This window comes from Ambystoma mexicanum, chromosome 1q, assembly GCF_040938575.1.
Source record: "Ambystoma mexicanum isolate Mex_15411 chromosome 1q, UKY_AmexF1_1, whole genome shotgun sequence".
Lineage (NCBI taxonomy): Eukaryota > Metazoa > Chordata > Amphibia > Caudata > Ambystomatidae > Ambystoma > Ambystoma mexicanum.
Window position 1 is genome coordinate 444,562,184 of NC_090922.1, and position 22,131 is coordinate 444,584,314.

The 22,131-nt window shown below is 48.3% G+C and overlaps 1 protein-coding gene across 1 annotated transcript; it reads left to right on the plus strand.

Annotated features, from left to right (window-relative positions):
* Nucleotides 1-14,334: 14,334 nt before the first annotated feature.
* On the plus strand, nucleotides 14,335-16,364 carry LOC138528501 (nuclear apoptosis-inducing factor 1-like). The gene is made up of 2 exons (XM_069640197.1): nucleotides 14,335-15,164; nucleotides 15,479-16,364. Exons 1-2 carry the CDS (start codon nucleotides 14,744-14,746, stop codon nucleotides 16,318-16,320), a joined length of 1,263 nt encoding a protein of 420 aa, XP_069496298.1. The 5' UTR covers nucleotides 14,335-14,743; the 3' UTR covers nucleotides 16,321-16,364.
* Nucleotides 16,365-22,131: the final 5,767 nt, after the last annotated feature.

The following is a 22,131-nucleotide window of genomic DNA, read 5'->3' on the forward strand; positions in this document are numbered from 1 at the left end:
TCTCCAAGAAGAACTCCTTGTTTTTGACATGGTAAGCTAGGAAAGGCGCTTGTGAGAGGCTTCTTTTGAGTTGTCTTACTGCCTTGGCTTGTTCTGGACCCCACTCCCACTTGACCCCCCCTTCAAAAGATGGATCAGGGGTCTTGTGATCTCTGCGTAGTCCTCAATGAACTTTCTGCTGTAATTAGTTAGTCCAAGGAGGCTCCTGAGTTCCCGCAGAGTTGTGGGGTCTTTTATTTTCTGGAGGGCTTCTACTTTCTTTTCCTGGGACAGAGACCCTGAGGAGTTATCTCATGCCCCAAGAAATTGACACGGGTTCTGCACCACTGTGCCTTTTGAAAGGAGAGTTTTGCTCCGGCAGCCCTCAACTGTGTCAGGACATAACGGATCTGCGCTATGTGTTCCTCCACAGTTGAGCTTTCTACATAGGCCAGGTTACACCTTTCACCCAGGTCGGGCATGGCCTTATGTAGAAGAATGTTAAATTCATTGCTGGAGTTGATGTATTTGAAGGGAGTCCGGGTCCAAGTCTACTGCTGCCCCCCAAAGGTAAAGGTCAGCTCGTATTGGTCCTCCCTACTGACAGGTACAGTCTAGTACCCATTGGTCAGGTCAATTGCAGTGAATACACTTGACCCCTGGATCTGGGTCAGCCCTTGGTCAAGGTAGGGAAGAGGCCATCAGGAAGTGTGGACCTGTTTGTTGAGCTCCCTTAGGTCAGCACAGAGTCTCCAATGGCCGTTTGGTTTCAAAATCCCCAGCACCAGATTATTGAAGGTGCTGTGGACTGGACGAATTATCCCACGGGACTCAAGGTTCTTAATTATTTCAGTAAGGGACTCCATTGATGTGAGAGGCAAGCGATACTGCTTCACAAACAATGGAGTCATGCCAGGGTCCGTGGGAATAGTTGTTGTGTCGATGTCTGTGCGACCACAGTCATATGAGTCCACCACAAAGAGATATTGAAAATCTAAGAAAACTTGTTTCAATTTTTGCTTTTGCTCCAGAGTCTCACAGGCATCAGCTAGCTTGACGCTCCCTTCAACCAACTGCCTGAAGCCTGGAAAGACCTCCGGTTTGGCTATCTGAGCGGCCTCCTCCAGCTGGGTGGAGAAGTCCCTGGTCAAAGTGCTGATTTGGACTGATGGCTTCAGGTGGGGAAGGCAGTCCTTGTGGACTTGAAAGATGAGCTCATCCCTCCTGAAGTCACTGGTCACATCTTCCTTATCATAAGGTCAAGAAGAGTATACCAGGAAATTCATACTCTTTAGGTCGCTGTTATCCACCTCTATTGCAATGGTGTTGTGTTCTATGTTGACTAGTGGTGTTGGGTTTACCCCCAACCCTTGCTGTTGGAAACGAGCATTGAGGTGGACATAGGCGTCAGGGTTTTTCAGTTTCTGTCCTCTTTTAATTTTTACTTTCAGTGAGAATGAAGATTACCAAGGCGACTAGCGTGGGTAGTCTTGATTCTATTAAAGACACAGAGGCGAGCATTATGCTTAACTCTTTTATTGCCACTTCCTATAGCAGCCAATATTTTAAAACTGTGAACTTCAAAATCTAAAGTTTTCTTCTGTTTTGCAAAACACAACCTCAAAATAGAAGGAAAACAGTCCACATGACCAGATCCTCAAAGAACTACAAGTCCCCACAACCCTGTAAATTTCTTGTAGTTTTGACCTCCTCCATACCACCAATCCGCTGCTGACTCAGTCCCTGTCTCACTTCCTGTGCCAGACTCCTTCCTCTTTCTTTGATGATTCGATAACCAAACTGCAAACTCCTGCAACATAACTGGAACTGTTATCACAAACTTTCCAAACTCTGTGTGTGCTTCTCTCCTCTGAGGCACCTTCCTTCTCAACTGTTCTTGCTCTCTTCTCCTAGAACCAAATCAGAGATACACTATTAGGGCGGGAGTAGGCGTTCTCCAGTCACAAGACTACAACAAAATAACAAGATTGCTAACATCAGATTTGCATTCTTGCTTCAAATCATCAACATTAATATCAAGGTGATCACTGTACTTCATCATTCACCTTCCCCGCGTACAAGGGCGGGAATAATGCTTGCCTCTGTGTCTTTAATAGAATCAAGACTACCCGCGCTAGTCGCCTTGGTAATCTTCATTCTATGACCAGACCGGAGGCGAGCATTATGCTTGTTCAAAGCTCTCCAACACCATCTTGGCCAAAGAATCTACTGGTTTGAAATAAAAAGTCCTAAACATAGATTCTGAAGACCAATTTGCTGCCTTCAAAATATTATGCAAAGACACTCCAGCCGCAAATGCTCTGGAAGCCATCGCTCCCCTCACTGAATGAGCTCCAAACATGTTTAAGTCAAAGCCAGCCCAGCACATGACTCCCCAAACCCACCTAGATATGGTGGCTGACGCTATGGCTTGAAAGGGCTTCCTACGAGCTATTAGCAACTGTCACACTCCAGCAGGTCTCACACTCTCTGTCACTCTCTCATACTCCTTAATACAACGCGCCACACACAACTTGGGCTCCTCCAGGAAGTAAGGATATGATATAATCGAAGAAGCGCTCTTAGTTCTCTGCGCAATCTGAAAAGCTACTCACTCTGGATAGAAAATCTTTCTGTCCACTTCTAAGGCTTTCACATCAGAAACCCTTCTACATGACACTAAACACAACAGCATCGCTAACTTTCCCGACAAAAGCTTAGCCGTCCAACGATCGTTGTCCGGCCACTGCTTAAACAGACGGAAGACTTTCTCAACGTCCCACATGACTGAGTATCTGGGAAGGGGTGGTTTCCGCATCTTCACTCCTCTCAAAAGCCGCACTACTGTGGGATGTTCCCCGATAGGGCGACCCTCGTACCTCTCATGTCCCGCAGAAATTGCAGATCTATACACACCTAGCGTTCTGAATGCTTTACCACTTGCCGCCATTTCCGCCAGAAAATTAAGCACCTGCACTTTAGAAGCCAAAATGGGATTAATACATTGCAACTCACACCATCCTGCCCATTTCTCCCAAGCGGAATCATAGCTCCTAAGGGTAGAAGGAGCCCATGAATCTCTGATGCAATCTGCAGCTTCTCTCGAAAGGCCTGGCAGATCCCATCTTTTCCTGAAATCCTGCAGGCTAACAACTGCAACTCTCCCGTCTGAACTAAGGGATGTTTCTGACCCGATGGGTTGCAAAGCAGGTCCGCTTCCCAATTGAATCAACCTGGGAAAATCCGAAGAAAGTTCCATCAGGGTCGGAAACCAAGCTTGAGACTTCCAGCACGGCATCACTATGACTACCTCCGCACGCTCCCGATGTACCTTCGCCAGGGTCCTCATTATCTTTATAAAAGGGGGAAATGCATAATACAGAGCACCCCTCCAACTGTGCAGGAACGCATCCGTCCCTAAAGCTTCTGGGTCTATCCTCCAGCTGTAAAATTTCTGCAGTTGCATGTTCTGTCTGGAGGCAAAAAGGTCTGTCTCCATCTGCCCCCATAGTTCCTGCAACTGCTCGAAAACGCTCCTGTGTAACCTCCAGCCGCTGGAGTCCGTTAGGCGTCTGGAGTTCCAGTCTACTATCGAATTCTGGACTTCTGGGAGATACTCCACAGTCACCACTAATTTCCTTTGCAGGCAGTAATGCCAAAAGTCCTTCGCTATCTCCACTAGCTGCCTCAATTTCGGACCTCCCAACTGATATATTGTCCATTCTCAACAGAATGCAACAATTCACCTTGATTTTGCTAGAGGTCGCACCACAAACGATCCTGCCAATAACTATAGACAATTTATATGTAGCCTTAACTCCTCTTCTGACCATCGACCCCCAGTCTGTATCTGACCACACCTGGCACCCCAACCAGTTCTGCTCGCATCCAAGTCTATAATCATCTCCGGTACTTCCCCGAAGATGGCCCTGCCATTCCATGCTTCCATATTCTGAAGCCACCATCGCAACTCTACTCTTCCTTCCTCGTCCAGCGGAACTAACTGGTGATATCTTACACCCCCTCGCAGGTGCTTGATCTTCAACCTCTGGAGCGCTCGGTAGTGTAGATGCCCCGGAAATATTGCCTTAATAGAAGATATCAGAAGCCCTACTATGCACGCTAAACTCCGTAATGAAATGACTTCCTTTCCCAATGCTGATCTCAACTCCTTCTTTATACTTCTCAATTTCTGCTGGGGCAGCTCCAATTTAGCCTTCCTGGTGTCTACTACAAACCCCAGGAACTCCATCCTCTGACTCGGATCGAGCTCCGACTTCTCCCGATTGATTAAGAATCCTAGAGAAGACAGTAGATTGCAGACCCAGCTGACCTGCTCCTTCAAAACCCCCTTGCTTTGGGCCAGAATCAAAACATTGTCTAGATACACAATAATTCTGATTCCTCTGCTCCTGATAGCTTCCGCCACTGGCTTCATCACCTTCGTGAAAGCCCAGGGCGCTGAGGCTAGTCCGAAAGGTAGACATGCAAAGCTCCAACTTTGCTTCTTCCAAAAGAATCTGAGATAATCCCTGAACCCCTGCTCTATGGGGATGGTGAGATAGGCGTCCTTCAAATCTAGCCTCGCTAACCAGTCTTCCTTGCGAAGCAAATCTCTCAGAAGGTGAATGCCCTCCATCTTGAAATGCCTGTAAATCAGCCACCCATTCAATTCCTTCAAGTTTATTACTGGCCTTGACTTCCCTTTCCTGTGGACTAGGAACATGTTGCTGTAAAAATCGACAAACTCGTCTGAACACTCCTCTATGGCCCCTTTCTCTACTAGCGCGCACAGCTCTCTCTCGAGTAACATCTCCTCCTCCCTGGACATTCTCATCTTGAACGGCAACCTGTCCTGACGCGGCACACTCATAAACTCCAGTCCTAGCCTCACTACGGCTTGCAAGACCCAAGCATCGCCTGATATCGCACGCCACTTGTCTATACACAATTCTGTGTGCCCCCCAACTCTGGGGTAGGCCTCTTTTTGAGCTCTTACCTCTGGCAGAACTGGGTTGTGGAAAATTTCCTCTGCCTCTTCTCCCACGAAAACTTCTCCCTCTGGCTGGGAAGAAAGTGTCGGGCTGTCTGCTCTCCCAGTACTGTGACCTGGGTCCTTGGGGCCGTCTTGTAAAGAAACGACCATCTGCGCGGCCCCTATTGTGGCCGTTCCCGGCGAAAACCCCCCCAGGAAAGATCTTGCAAATGGAAGACTACACTTTTTCCAGCGCTGTGTATGTCCCTACAAAATGGGACATTTCCTTAACGAATGCCTCTCCAAACAAAAGACCTTTAGCGGCCTGGCCTGCCTCATAACTGGCGAGGTCCCCTAATCTGCTGTCAATCTTGAGCAACAAGCTCCTTCGCCTCCCTGCTGAGAGGGCACTGCTAGCGTTTCCGAGGAAGCAGACCACCCTCTGTGCCCAGCTGGTGAGCGTACCTGGATCCACAGGAACACCTGTGTCCCTGGCCCTCTTGGCCAGGTCCATAATCTTGGCGAGGGGACCAGCCATATCCAAAACTTTGTCCTGGCAGGACTTCCAGGCGCGATCGACACCTCGTTTCACATCCTTCATCGCCTTAGTCACAAAGGTGACCATTTTAGCATCCAGCTCCGGTGTTTCCATGACTTTATTCGGAAGCTCAGGCTCTCATCCGGAACCGCACCTCTCTCTCCAGAGGTTTGTGAATTCTTGCGACCATATATTGGACCACTCTGGGGGAAGGTAACCAGTCAGCGGACCTCAGATGTCTTATGCTATCTGGGTCGAACATGTCATCCACCTCTTCCCCTTCCTCTGTGTCTTGACACACTCTGCCCTCGCTGTCCACCTTGTCCTCTTCTCCAAGGCCCTACTCGGCCTCCTCCTCCTCTTCTTGGGAGGAGTCTCCGCCTTCTTCGGCCTCCCCTGTATTTACCATCCCTGGGGTAGGGGGTCCGAGATCTGGCACCACCGTTTTACCCAGAAAAGCTGCTTTCAGCTTATCAAAAGGGTCGGCAACCTCTCGGGGCTTTGACTGCACCCCAGATATCTGACCGGGGGTAGAAGAGTGGGGGCTCTTCCGGGTCTTATCCATCCCCTTACGTGCAGCTGCCCGCTTCTCCGGCGGACCTCGAGATGTGCCCTCACCAGGGCTGAGGTCTCTAGCTTTTCGCTTAGGGACTGAGGTTGTGAGAAGGGATTCCAGCACCTGCAGGCGCTCCTGGATGGGTCTCACACCCTGAGATACCGCTATTGCCAGCGAATCTCCCAGGACCCTCTTGAAACTTAGGGACAGGTCCTTGTCTGCCTCCCACTCCTCCTCACTGTAATCCGGAGTAGAGCTAGCCTCTTCCATCTTCACAGAGACCTTCTCTTTCACTCCCAATATATATAATATATAGATGTATCTTAGTTCTGTATCTTTTTTCGGTCCCTTATCAAATATTATTATTATAATTATTTTTTTTGTTTGTTTTTTTCCTGCCAAGTGCCTATGCCTTGCAGAGGGCAGTCAGGCGAGAGCTTGCTGCACACTACTCCAAATCCCAAACAAACTCTTAAAATAGGAGGCTGTATGGACAGCAGGGGCTTCAGAACTCCTCCGGCGCAGAAATCGCTATGAAAAGCAATCCGCGCATGCGTGATGACGCCCAGTCACATGACCGCTACCCGAAACACGGGTGCTTTACTCTTAGGTTGCGCGAGCAGCCGTAACAGTATTCTCATGCTCGCAATCCAAATAAACTATGCGGGGAAGCTCCGGTCGCCTACAGCGAGCAAGATGACTCACGGCCCCGGCGCTTCCCCGCTTCTATCTATCTCCCTTCACTACGCGTGACAAAAACCGAGCAGACTACAACCTGACAAACTAACGGGAGGCAAACCTAGCGTTCTCGGAGACACAATGAATTGTAGTCTAATTGCCTCAAACTGTAATTCCTAAACAAACACTCGCTTTATCATGACATCATGACCATTAGTGAACACAGGAAAAACATGACTTATCTTTGAGGAAGCAGCAAAGAAAGAGGAAGGAGTCTGGGACAGGACGTGAGAAAGGGACTGAGTCAGCAGCGGATTGATGCTATGGAGGAGGTCAAACCTACAAGGACTTTACAGGGTTGCAGGGACTTGTAGTTCTTTGAGGATCTGGTCATGTGGACTGTTTTACTTCTATTTTGAGGTTGTGTTTTGCAAAACAGAAGAAAACTTTAGATTTTGAAGTTCACAGTTTTAAAATATTGGCTGCTATAGGAAGTGGCAATAAAAGAGTTAAGCATATGGTCTGCCGGGAACGCCAACACAAAAGAATCCCGGATATGCCGGAATCCAACGGAAGCCACCCCGGAAGTGATTTACTGCCGACAGGACGTGGATGAACGAACGAACGAACGAACGAACGAACGAACGAACAAACGCGGAACCCGTATTAAACACCAACGGTAAGAGGGATCATAAAACATTTTCGAAACTGGGACATGAGTCCGGGTGGTGGAGAAGCTGTTTTACGAAAAGTGTATGGCCACGCAGGCTTTGACTTTTATCATTAAAAGCATTACTCTTGTAATCGAAAGATTAAAGAAATCACTAGTTCGCTTGTATATGAGGATTCAGATCTCTGGGAGTAAATAAACTGTGCGCATGGGCGGGGAACGATGTATGGGATAATGCCCAGGCATCCAGATAGAATACTCCAGCCGCAATGGGCTAACATGTAAACATACGTTTTTTTCGTTTAGAGAAAGCACTGCCGCGAGCTGAGCAGGAACGGCGGGAAATGCTATATGGGTCCAGATGGTAAGCACCTGTAATTACACAGCAGTGAAACGATCCGTTTGGGCTTGTGAACAAAAGGAACGGAAACAATACGTCCTGAGGCAAGGCCATATAAAGTAAGTTCCATTAGATCTAGCTTTGTAGTTTGTATTCCAACAGAGGCAATTAAGAACTGACATTTGGTGTGGATTTCCCTATGTAGTGACATGTGGGCCTAACCCAGTCGGATAAAAAATAAACAAGACACCTAGCAGAAGGCCAGTGAAACTACACGACCTTCTAAAGATTTCAGAAATGGAATCCGCCTAACTGGGTAAACCCACGGTGAAATGTGCCAAATTGAAACCACTTGACTTGCGAGATTAAGTACCTAATGGGCCTTTCTTTTAACCTTTTCTCAGCTCAGTGAGAGCACACGCGCCACAGGAGTGAGACGACCACTTCCCTCTTCAATTATCTGCCCACAACATTAGAAGCACTGGACAAACATATGACAAATGGGTGAGTGGAATACATCTGCACGATTTACCGGTCAGGGAAGGATGAGATTAGAGGATGCCACTGCCCCGAAGACACACCAACATAGCCTTGTATAAGGGACAGGAATTATTTAAGAACTGATAACTCTAGGCCTGTTCAAGACGTTTAGAAGCATTTTTCTGACTGTAACCGGTTGTTTAGCAGACTTTGAGTTAAGACTGCTATTATTGATCAATAGTTGTCTCATGAGCCAAGCAGCAGAATAGGTTACTGATACTCCTATTCCTTGTTGTTGCTCCTCGATAGGTGGTGATTTCCTTCCAGATAGATGGATGGCAAGGGTACCACAAACCCTTGAAGAGAAGATACTACTAGAACTGCAACACAAATTGTTGAAATTAAATTGTTTTTAGTAGTAAATGTCTGATTTTAGGTCATTACATTTACGGATATGTTATGCATGTCTTACTAACCCCTCACTAAAGCCCCTGAAGAATTTCCGAGCATTGATTACATTTACACTTAAAACGGAAAGAAACATGTCGGGCACCAGTTGTGTGTGTGGAATGAGATGGTGACAATGAATGATGAAAAGAGTGAATGGAATGAGATTAGGTGAGGTGTGCTCAGTGAGGTATGGCCTAGTGTGATAAGCAACACAGCACAGTACACTTTAACGGTTAAGAATTTAAATTAACTAAATTACCGATTAAAGGGGTTAGGCTCGTGCATAGACCACTGTGAACGTGTCTTCTAGGTTTTTATTGTAGGAGACTTAAGAAGCACTTTAATAACACACCGATGGTGTTCTTAAAATTTGCGTGTAAGTAAACAATAAAATATGTATTTCTTTTACAAACTTGCGTTTAAATAGTTGTTTTTTACCCTTGTCCATAAGTGAATACGGTATGGGAATAGAGTCCACCTAGAGAAGGTAGCAACGCTTATCACCAGCTTTGTGTTTCAAAGTGTTAAGGGTTAATCCCTTTATGTTAAGGGTATGCTGGTGCTACATACCCCTCTATCTCTCCTTTTTGTTTGAATAGATTTTGAGCATACACCTGCTAGGCAGGAGATGTTTGGAATTGGGTGTTTCCAGGTCCATTTCCCATTTGTCTAACAGTTTAAATGTGGGAATGGCTGGATCTTTTAGGAGATTGACGAACATGGCCTCGCTGATGAAGCTCTTACCGTTGTTCACACAACCTCGCGCGAGAACATAGTCCTTCCCCTCATTTAACTGAAAAGGGATGAACAACTGCTCTCCAATTTTCTGAATATCAGCCAAGCTTTGAGCTGATTTCTCATCTTTTTGGACTATAGGAATGGGACTCTCTGATTGTGAATTTGCATAGAATTTCAGAGTGTTTCCTTCCAATGTGGAATGCCACCTTAAACTGGAAGGAAGGTTGATTTTCAGAAATAGAGAGGACTCCCCATCACCAGTTTGTTGTCCTGCTGCAATTACTGTCACGTCTGGGATTTGATTATTCTGGAAGTGGAACTCAATTTGATCAGGTTTTTGGTCAACCATGTGGCATGTGCCATTTAAACTAACATGGTTGAAGCTCTGTTTCAATTTTAGTGGTCGGTTAGTTTGGGTCCAGAGGACCTTGTTTACACAATTTATGAGGGCAGACAATCTACGCAGGATGTCATTCCCTAGTAAACAAGGTGTGCCCTCTGGAGTCACAACTATGACTGGGTGGTTCACCTTGTGTCGCCCAATTTTAATGTCTAAATCCGCAGTCACCTCGACAGGAATTTCCTTCACGTCAAAGTTCTGAAGTTGTCCAGGAAGAGGGGTGAGAGGAATTTGGTACTTCTCCCCCCTTTCCGAATTCAGTTGATCAAAGGCCCTTTTTGACAGAAGGGTATCTTGGGATCCAGTGTCCACCAGTGCCAAAATTGTACATTGCCCCTGTATTTGGACCATGGCATAAAGCCTTCCCTCCTTTTCCTCAAGGAGGCAGAGATAATGCACATTTTTGGCCAACTGGTGGGTTAATTGCTTTGCTTTGGAACTGGCAGAGAGGTGATTTGGGCCGGATTCTGTTTGGGATCTTGGGAATCTGTAAGAAAAAGGTGACAGCTAGATATGCGGGAAGTTTTGGGTTCCCCTGGTTCTGATTCTGGGCTGCCCCCCCACCCCCTTTTTGGAGGCAGTCACCAGAATGGGTTTGCACCAGGGGATTTTCGTTCTGGTCATTCTGGGGTTTGATGATGGGGGGTTTCAACTCGGTCCCCACATCTACCCAGTCTGGATTTGGATCCTTTGGGACCCATTTTTCTTTGGGAGGAGTTCCCCCATCCCTGAAGGAGAAGATCCTTTTCCCCGGATCCTCTAAGGACCCCTCTCCTTCAAACTGGAAGATTTGCACCTCCTCAACAAAATGGGCCTTTGTAGGCTCTTTATTTCTCCTACCCGCCCTCTGTTCCTTGGGTTGCAGACTTTCGGGGGCAGGGGATTTTGGTTCCGGTTTCCAGGGGCTTTCCATAAGTGGGTAAGGAAGCTTCCTCTGCGGCTTTACACCCCCCTTCCCCTTGTGCCTCCTCCCTGGGAACTGGTGGGTTGTCGGGGTTCTTCCCCCGTCATTGTTCTGGAGCACCAGACCCTGATTTGAGGAATTGTGAGTCGCCATGCTCATCTGAGGGTTCTGTTGAGCCCTCATCATGCGACCCAGATCCTGTGCCATGTTCTGGACCTGGCGCTCTAGTTGGGACACCCGCTCTGGCTGGTAGGGGGTCCTCAGGTATACCCTGGGTTGATCCCGGGAAGGGTAACTATCCCTTCTCGCATAATACCCCTGGTTAGGAAAGTTTGGGTACCCCTCCACCCTTGGCCTCCCCTCTCCCGGATTGGGCTGTCTGGGCTCAGGAAAGTGGGGAAAGAAAGAAGGGTTGTTCAGGGGGTTGAAGCTTGGCGGGTACCGGGGAAAGAAATTTGGTCCGGCATTTTGGGGATTACTGCCCTCCTGGGGAAAGTGAGGAGGGAAGTTTCCTGGGTTTCCAGGGGTCTGGTTGGAATCCCCCCCTTGGGCTGGAGGAGTCCACGCATAGCCCAGGATGGGTCTATTTCCCTTGTAGCATGGGCTGATGTAGTCAGGGGATTTAGGGGTCCCATTTGTGGGGTTACCTCCCTGGCTCCCTGTTTGGGATTGGCCCGAGGGCCTTCTGGGTTTGGGGTTGGTCAGATTCTGTGCAGGAAGGTTTTTAGGCCCCCCCATCTCCAGATTTGAAATGGGGGCAACCTTCACCTCTGCCACCTTAGCAGCAGGGGTGTTGGTTGGTTTGGGGCTTTTGATGAGATTTTTACTTTCCAACGGCTTCTGTACTTCATAGATGCGCGTTGCTTGTTCAATGACCCAGTCTATTGATCTTTTCTCATTAAAGTCCCTCACCAGCTGGGTCATAATGTACTTTGGGAGAGCATGAAAGAAGGTATTCACAAATTCCTTACTGTCAGTGCGCACCCTTCTAGTGGTCTGCGCAAAGGCGCGTTTCAATTCCTGAACAAATTCTTGTGGGGCCTGGTCTTCCCCACATTGTAAGTTGTAGGCTGCCTTGCGAGCCTCTTGAGGGTTCCTATGAATGGAAAAATGTTTCGGGATGGCCGCCCTATAGGTGGACCATCTGCAATGGTTCTGATCCTCCAGCCCCGCAAAGAAACTGGAGTACTCAGGAGAAAATGTCCACTTTACATACTGAATACAGCTTTGGCTGTCCTTCAGATGGAAAGTTTCCATCATCTGCTCAAATAATTCAAGATGCTCCCAAACCAAATATTTAGCATTTTTGTGGTAGGGCGTGATGACTTTTTTGAATAGCTTTTATTTGTTTCAGGGGATCCTTGAGTAAAGCCCTCTTAACTTTGTTAGCCTTTTTAGTTCTTGTCACCCTGGTCCACTCATCCTCTGACTCAGAGGCACTGCTACCAGAGGTGGCTCTCTGGTCTTCTAGACTCTCCCGGATTCTGCAAGCTTGGGAATGGCTGGCAGAATGTGGGGGCCTAGTTCCTTGGGTCCTGTGGCACTCAGAAGAGTCTTCTGACTCTTCCTTGCTCCCCGGATTGGTTGAGTACCCCCCCATTGTTCTAGCTGGGAAGAGGCTTTTATTATGCTCATAGTGGGCCTAATCTCATGGAATTCCCCACCAAATTTCACTGCCTGATCTCTTGATGAGTTATATTTCTGAGGATCCATTTCTCTGATTCTCCCCTCACTGGAGTCCCCCTGATCAGAGAAGATGGCCCTAGCGCTTGGGAACCTGTACATAGATGCCCGCCCATCTATTTCTGGGAGGCGCTGACCTATTAGCCCCATATTCCCCATTGGGTTGAAGTCTACCATCCCCATGGCCCTTGGTTCATGTGACGCAGTGGACATGGGGGTGGCAGAGTCCATGGAATTGAAGGGATTAAAGTCTCTGGTGCCAGGGTTCCTGAGGTTATGCTCAGGGGTTTCCCTCTCCCATCTGACAACATCTCTCTCAGCCCCTACTCTCTGATGGCATGCAAGAATCTGACCCTTTTGTTCTTCTATTATGGCCTTACTGGTCTCTATTAGTTGTTCCTGCATGGCTATCTGTCTATGGAGCCTGCCATTTTTTTCACAGAGAGCCTCATTGTCTCTCTGTGCTTCCTGCCTGCTTTGGGAGTATTGGGCCAATTTTTGCTGCAGGAGACTCACCTCCTGAGTCTTATCCTTACTAGCCTGATTATTTTTTGGCAGAGCATCTTCCACCCTCCTGGTGTGCTCAGCTTTTCATAGTCCATTTTGAGTTCACCCAGTCCCCGAAGGGCCAGGTGAATTTCTTCCACCTTGGATTTTAAATGGCTGACTTCCTGGCCTAAGGCGTCACTTTCCTGAATTAGAATACCCCTCTGCGCAGCCAGGTCGTCCCTTTGTTTTCTAATGGCACATAATTTCTGGCGCTCCTCATCAAAATCTGTTTGAGTGTGGAGATCCTTCACTATTAATTTATTGTTTTCCTCCTTCATTTCATCAATGTGATTTTCTTGGGCAACTATCTGCCCTTCTCAGGCTCTATTATAATGTAATTGCTGCTCTAGCTTTTGTTGGCTCTGTTGTAGAGAATCCAACCTTTCTTGGCACTCTTTTTGCAGTGTCAGTAATTTGGTATCTTGCTCTACCTTCTCTTGCTGCAGGAGATCCAGCTCTTCCTTTACTTTTATCAGGTACTGTCTGGTTTCTCTCTCTGAATCTTGGCTCTTTTGTAGCCTTTGCTCTGCAGAGTCCAGATCAGTTTGGGTCTTCTCTAGGGATTGTACTTGCCTTTTTGCCAGGGCTAGGTTTTCGGCGTTTTTTTCCTGTATTACTCCAATGTGGAGGTACAGGTACGCCGCTATTTTGGCAATTTTACATTGCTCTTCTTTTACCCTTGGGGCCATATACAGTTCACTAAGTGCCTGGTGTAATGGACCCTGGTCCTGTCATATCTAATTCTGTGGCAGTGGCTTGTTGTTTGATTTCCTAAAGCCAAACATTCTCATCTTGCTCAACCCATTCACCCCTGACAAACAATTTGTGCGTAGGTGTTCTTTTGCCATATTAATTTCCACTGCGATCGCCATTCCGGAAATATTAATTTCCTCCTGACTTATCTCAGGGTTATTTTTACCTTTGCAAACAGGCCAAACTCCTTTGAGTATTTCTATTGAAGGGTGTTTTTACAGTGTAGCACAGTATGGTAGACCAACAAGGTGTATGTACCCCGTCAGTTAGCATGCTGTATTAGACTGTCACAAGTGGTATGTCTAATTCAGGATCCCGCAACGAGCCCCCAAGCTGTAAGTGATTTCAATCCGGCATACACCTAAGTCAACGCCTAGCATGTAATTCACAACTGAAATCCTTATTTATTTTTGTCTAAAAGTTCTTTTATTCTGAACGATGTACAACTCATATCACGCCCCTCTCCTGGAACCCCCCCCCGGTCAACTGAACCAGGAATCAGGCTGGTTTGCAAAGTTAAAATATTTATTTAGGTATTCACAATTTAATCACACTATGTTTTAATGGGTAGACTATAATCACCAATGGGGTGATGTGACACTGAATAATCTCTTTAATACACAAGGGGCCTCATTACGACCCTGGCGGTAATCCGCCGTCATTACCGCCATGGCGTAATGAACGTTAACGCCGTGGGACGATGGTGTAAAGTGCGCCACATTACGACCCATCGCGCACGAGCATTACGCCATGGCGGTAATGTAAACAGCGCCATGGCGGTAATGCCCCCAAAACGGCACCTACCGGCATCGTATGCGGCGCAAGGTGCACCACCGCCACCGCCGTACATAGCGGTGACCGTAGTTAGCGGTCACCGCAATTAGCGTTGACCGTAGATAAGCGGAACCGGAAGTAGCGTCACCGCGGCGGAACGGGAAAGAGCACGGCGGCCATCTTTAAAAACACAATCCATTGCCATCCTCCGAAACCACTGGACATCCGAGCCTGAGACCCCGCCAATACCGGCTTCAACCTTCTACCTGCAGGAAGATGCCGAAAGTTTTGAAAAAAGCCTGTGACCGCCAGCGGCAAGACCGCTTCTCCAGAGAGGAGCTCACCATTCTAGCGGAGACCCTACAGGAGAACGCTGCAGTGGTATTCTCCAACCAACTGACAAGACCGGCCATAACCAAGAAGAAGGCCATATGGGCACTGGTAGCTCAGCGGGTCAGTGCCGTGGGAACGACACCCCGCAATGTCAAACAGTGCCGCAAGCGGTGGGACGATCTCCGGCTCAGAGTCAGGAGCATACTATCAGCCAACATGAACCTGGCAATGGCAACTGGGGGAGGATCGGAGTCCCCTATAAAATTGCAGCCATGGGAGGAAATCTGTGCCTCCACAATCGGAATGCAGAGCATTGAAGGAGTAGGAGGAATGGAGAGAGGAGCCCCGACATCGGGCGATGCAGGTAGGTGGCTCAAATCAAGGCATGCAAAGTCCATTCATGTGAAGTACAATGTTGGCCCATAGTGTGAATGCAACACATCAGCAGGAGACTGCCCACAGATACATCCGATCTGCACCCTGTACACATGCAGCATGCACACCCTAACTGCAGGCACCCACATACCTCCATGCTACTTCCACACAAAAGGGAGTCAACTTTTTTCCCCTGCATGAAATGTGCCACATGTACTAACTGATGAGATGCCAGTCGCAACAATGCCCGGCCAATGTCCGCAGACCCATCAATAACACTCTCCCTCCTCTGTCCCACCACAGGCTCAAATTCCGACCTTGAGGAAGAGGACACCACAGCCTCCACACCCACCAAGAGGGCCAGGCCAACTGTGCCAACGCCACAACCCTCCACCTCTGTCGTCCCGAGGAAAACACCACAGCAGGCAAAATCCATGCAAGGGAAACAGGACAGGGCACAGACAGCCACCCCAGCAGGCAGTACAGCAGCAGCAGCAGCAGCAGCAGACATCACACCAATCATGCCCACAGAAGCCACAGCCTCTGCTGCAAGCAGCACACTTGGGGAGACTGCTGCCATTGCTGCCTCCTCCGATAGTGAAGCAGGGACCTTTGAGGAGAGTGATGTCAGGAGCCCCACAGGCCACCCTCATTCCCCCTACCTGTCCCTAAGCAGCCCGCATGTGGATGCCACACAGGGTCAGCCAGAGGATGACGATTGGCCAGCCACTCCATCCCCGCTGCAGGGGCAGATCAGCCCAATGGGAATGCCACTGCCATTAGCCATGGCCCAGAATCCCAACCATTCTCTGGAGGCGATTGCCACCCGGCAGCAGCAACTTTCCTCGCTGCTCGAAGAACATGTTGCTGAATGTGGGGGGTCAAGTGCAGCAATGGATAAATGTGCTGAGACTGTGAAGGCAGCTATAGAGTCGTCCACAAAGGACATCTGCGCGGAACTAGCTGCTGTGCGGCACGCCATCACTGACCTTGTGCAGACAATACGGGCCATGCGTCCAAATGAGCAGGCAGGATCCTCCTCGGTTGCCAGCTCGACACCGAGCAGCCCCATCCGCCGATCGGGGAGGAACCTCCGCAGCACAGGCAGGGGTGCCCCGGGGGCCAGTGGAGGGGGCTGCCAATAGTGGCCGGACAGTGTAGGAATCCTACTACTGACACTGCTGCACAGACCAACTCACACCTTTGTTGGGATTCCAGGGGGGGGGAGGGTGGAGGGGGGAGTGGGTGTGTTGGGGTGTGCAGGGGGGTGGCGGGGTGGTGTGTTGGGGAGTTAAGGGGGGAGTTTGGGGGGGGTGTGTGCAGGGGGGAGGTGGGAGGTGGGAGGGGGTGTGACACGACAGTACATAGTTCAAATACAGTTTATTCGTTTCACAAAAGGAAACGTGTGGACATTTTCATTGCGTATGTGTGCTTTATTGGTGTCCAGTCCTCAGTGTGCATGCCCCAGAGTCACACAGTGCCCCAAGTGCTGTCTCCATGCGATGAACACCAGCCGTGTGTGCTAGAAGCAGTGGTTGATGATACTTTGGCGCATGGCACGCCCCTCCTGTGCATCGCCTCCTCCATGTGGTGGCGCCCCTTCTGCACCCTCCTCATCCTCATCCTCATCGTCAGGTGGTTGCAGTTCTGCGTCAGGGGGCAGGGGCACATTCCGTCTGACGCACATATTGTGCAGCATGACACATGCCATGACGATCTTTGCCACCTTCTCATGGCCATACAGGAGTGCCCCACCAGACCTGCTGAGGCTTCGGAACCGTGCCTTCAGGAGGCCGAATGTCTGCTCTATGACCACACGAGTACGTGTATGTGCACGGTTGTAGTCCTCCTCGTGCTGGTTCTGCGGGTTCCGGACTGGCGTGAGGAGCCACCTCTTCAGGGGGTAGGCTGCATCACCTGTATGTAGGCGAGAATGTATGTGTCAGTCATGTTGTCTGTCCAGGAACATGATGTCCCACCATGGCTGGCATGGAACTGTTACCTTGGCTCACTTCTACATGCACTAATTGATTCACACTATGCAACCAGTATATGCCCATTGCTGCCATGGCCTGTTTAGCATGCCATCACCCTATGTATGCAGAGGGGTTTAGTGCATTGTGAGTGGCCTTCCTCTGTATCCGTTCTCTGTGTTACTCACAGCCAGGTGGAGTATGCATCATCCCCCCCCCCCTTTCAGCCAGGTGGAGTATGCATCATCCCCCCCCCCCTTTCAGCCAGGTGGAGTATGCATCATCCCCCCCCCCCTTTCAGCCAGGTGGAGTATGCATCATCCCCCCCCCCCTTTCAGCCAGGTGGAGTATGCATCATCCCCCCCCCCCTTTCTGCCAGGTGGAGTATGCACTGGTACGTCATTCCCATGCCCACTTCCATGACATAGCACTCACCGAGTAGCCAGGATCTTGGGCCTGCATGTCGCTCCATGTAGCGTGGTATTGTGGAGTTCCTCAGGATCATGGAATCATGGGTTGATCCGGGGAATCGGGCACAACAATGTGTGATGATCTTGTTGGAGTCACAGACCATTTGCACGTTGATAGAGTGGAACTGTTTCCGGTTGCGGTACGGTACCTCCATGGCACGTGGAACCACCAATTCCACATGGGTGCAGTCGATGGCACCAATGCAACCGGGTATGCTGGCTAGTGCATGGAAACCCACTTTGGTGTTTGCAATCTCCTGGGCAGTCCGTGGTAATGAGATGTGGTCGTCTGTGTGCTTGAGGAGGGCATCAAGCACTTGGATGAGTGTTCGTGAGAATAATGGTTGTGAAATGCCATGCAGGTGCCCCACTGTGTGCTGGTAGGTGCCTGTGGCCAGGAAGTGGAGTACAGCCACTACCTTCAGTAGGGGGGGGATGGCGGTTGGACTTTCTATCATGCTGACGATGTCGTTGTGTGTCATGTCTACGATGGCGGTGATGGTGTCCCTGTCCAAACGGTACAGGGTGTGGATCTGCTCAGCAGTGAGGTTGTTTGGATTGGCTCTGATGCGTGGGATTGGGGGCTGCCTGCGTGGTGGCACTGGCTGTGCTGGTGGGGCTTGCTGGGCCTGCCTTGCCCTCCTTCTCCTCCTGCGTCTCCTCTGTGCTGCCTGTTGTTGTTGTTGTTGCTGTTGCTGTTGTAGTAGCACATGCATTGCTATCAGGTCCTCCAGCCCCAACATTGCTAGTCGTATTGGCATCATTGTGGAGTGTGACTGGGTGTGGGTAGGGGTGGGGTGTGCTCTTTTTATACTCCCCTGAGTCTGTATTGCCTTCACCTGTGCTGTTTCTGTGCACCTGTGGCAGCTGCATTCACTTGAATTGGCCCTTTACGGTTGGTTCGCGATGGCGTTATTTGCACCATGGCGGTAAGGTACTTAGCGGCCTCAATGATGGCGTTAGGTGCATGTCCGCTTGGGTCGGCATTTGCGTGCCTTTCCGCCATGGCGCTAAGTACGGTGTGGGCGGTCGCGTGCGCGCACCCTTAGCGCAGTTTGCGGCAGCGTTAACTACGATGCCGCTATTGGCATCGTAGTTAACGGTCACGGGTCATGATCGGACCTGGCGGAAAACGATGGCGGTAAGCATTTACCGCCATCGTTTTTCGCTTAGCGCCAGGGTCGTAATGAGGCCCAAGGAGTAAAAGTGAGCAAAACAATTCAGCACAGAAATAATACTTTTGTGTGTGTGCGTGCAGATCAGATTGGACTGTGGTTAGAGGTTCCCCCTGCACACCCCTCAACCCTCAATAGACAATGCAAATTAAGGTCAGCAGCAACCATAAGCTGTTTTACACGTGTAAGAATTTCCCTAAACGGAAATTTGCGGCAAACTTTTCACTGCGCGATAATCGCGATAACGAGAGAACCGTATGGATTTGGGATGCGATTTTAGATGCAAATTAAAGCTGTGGATGTTAGCTACAAGCAGAAGTTGAAATTTTAAAATTAGGAAGTTATGGACGTTTTAGTTGAGGTTGTTTTTTCGAGATAGGCGCAAGAATGGGAAACAGGAATGCACTTTTAAAATGACAAAAATGATTTCTTTCACTAGAGGATGACTATAAATAAACGAATACCAAACCAGAACACAGCCACTTGATCAGAATGACTGCCTGCAGTGGTCCCGCTTTCTACAGATGAGAAAAGATTAGCGCAGAGATAGTTTTAACAATACTAGCACAGGAGGAAGATAGGAGAGATTGGATAGAGGGTTCAGACAATTCAAAAATACTCCTAGCAATGCAGGTTCTGAATACAAGATAGGATGGGTTTAAGATAGGGATTGACTATGGACAGTACATATGCTAGTAACACAGTTCTATCTATAGATACTCACTAGATATGTTTTTGAACGGAACCGTCAGGATTCTGGTCCGTCAAGATTCTAGTCAGGGAATGAAATCTGGTTCTGGGACAGACAACTGGGCACATCGGACTGGATCTACAATCAGCAAGGCGCTCTGGTCACGGCACAAGACTGGATCGGATCTGCAAGGCACTCTGGTCACAGCATGGCACAGGACTGGATTGGATCTGCCCTTTTTGGTTTTGATGATAATTATTTCAGCAGGCAGGCAGTCCAGCGCTGCCTGGCTGTATTTTGATGCTCCCCTCAGATGGTGGGATTTTGGTTCTGGAATTTAAGGCCTAGCTGAAAATGGTTCAGCTACGCAATGGGCCCTTCTGCTTTGCCAAGTTTCCGGAATCTGGAGCAAGGAAGATGGAAAGGTCTGCAGCAGGGTGCTCTGCCAGCATCTGGATAGTTAGTGAATCTGTGTCCTTATCTGCCCTCTGCTGTCTCTATTTATGCTATGATAAATGGTGTGTGTGTGCTTGTTTAGCCTAAGCTCGCCCCTTTTGACAGGTGATTGGTCAGGGTCTCCTCTCTGCCTTGATAGGAGGAGAGAAACAATGGGTTACCTTTATGGTGTGGGTTTATGAGGCTTAGAGTCCACCTCTAGCCTCTTGAACACAAAATCTACTTTTGGCACAATCCATATTTACATATGTGCAACCTCTATAACAATCACATATACAGATTACATATTTTGTACAGCAGCTACTCCTCAAAACCCTGTCGCCATGGGATCTTGTGTCTGCTTTTCACCGAATTTCGCCCTTTTCATCAGAAACACAATGTCCAATTTATCAACAAATTTCTACAAGTGTGCGCGTATAACATGGGCATAAGTGTATAAAGTACTACACTTCTAGCAGAAACACATTTGGTGTAAAATCACATTTTCTACCGTTTGCTTCCAGAACATGTCGCACATTCTTTCCGCCTCTTGAAATGTGCAGCCAATATTTAGATTTACAAATATGTTCCTTTTGTATTTTTGACAATTTTAAGTGGCAAGTTATATGTATTTAAACAAAATGTTCTTTGTGAATGTTCAACCACAGATGGCTGTTTGGCTCTGCCTCTTTTTGTCTCCCTTCAGTCCAGAAACATCTCCCCCTGTTTCTCTTGGCAGAGTCCCTTTTACGACGATCCTCACACCTCATATTTCCGCTTTGCAGCTGTTCATTGTTTCCTTTTGCCTCTGTAGCCCAAGTTCTTTCCACCCCATAATTACCACTTAGGTGTGAATTCCTGCTGAAGAGGAAGAAGGCCTCTGTGAGGAAACCTGTTATTCCAGTTTGGTTGGCTTTAGCCAGGCTTACATTTACATGTTAATTCTGTTGCATTTTTCCTTAGCTTAAACCAAACTTGTGATTTCAAAATAGCAGCTAGAATTCTCATTCTAGGTTTCAAACCATGGGATTAAACAATTACAACATAGGTTACTCTCAGTAACAGGCCACTTAGATTGCAAACATTTGATTTGATTTTATACATGTTTAAAGTTTAATCAGGCAGCTTTCTGACAGCTGTTATTCCTGCAGTCCACTGCTGCGCAGAGATTTTGACATCCACAGCCAGGCCACTTTTGGCTGTGGAAATCCCTTTATGCTTTCAGTTTTTCAGGACCTTGCAGGTTCACAATGATTTCTTAAACTAAGTGAATTGTAGCCCCCAGCAAGAATTTGGGATGTTTGAGGGTGTTTTTCACCGGCATTCTGCAGTTTCAGCACCAAAGAAAAAAGGAATTAAAGCAAGCTTTTGAGGTTTCCTTTAGCAAAGCCCTGCTTTTTCCTTCTGTACTCCATTTACACTTGTTGTGGAGCCCAGTGACATCTTTCAGGATTGAGATCTAGGTTGCACCATTGACAACCTGTGTGGTAGATTGGGCAGCCATCTTTTTGTGCTTTGCAGAGCGCGATGTTCAGAGGTTTTCACGCGCACAAGGGTTTTACGCCCATTTTGATGTTTCTGGCACCATCAGAACACAGTGATGCCGCATGGCAGAGCAAAAGTGGGTCAAGGCATCCCACACAGCCTCTAATATGATCTTCGAATTAGTCAAGATCGACAAGGAACTTACCAAACCATCGAAATGTATGACAATGGTGGGACCAAGCCAAATAATTTAAGCTCTGTAAAAATCAATGACATTAAATGCAGGGTAGAACCAGGGACGTTTTTATGGAAGGGCAAAAGGGGCACTTGCCCAGGGCCCGCACCTTGGAGGGGGCCTGACAGGGCTGTCTGATATAAAGAAGTAAGATTCCTTTGTTCACCAGACTTAAATAGCACACACACGAATATTGCATTGCATGTTGCTGAGGCTCTAAACCTATTGCCTGTCTGTTTTGGAAAGTACATTTTACCTCAATTAATTCATCATGTAATGCTTTCTGTTTTCACTGTGGTGTATATAGTTTGTGTGTTCCTTGCAGCACAACTCCTGTAGCATTCTATCCTTCCTGTAGGAATTATATTGATCATGTGCAATAGCCACATTTGAAATGCATAAATTGAATGCCACAATGGTTCAGAAGTTAGCTCAGTGCGTGAAGCACCCATTGCAGAGATATGTGTTCCTATGCAAGATTAGAATAGCACA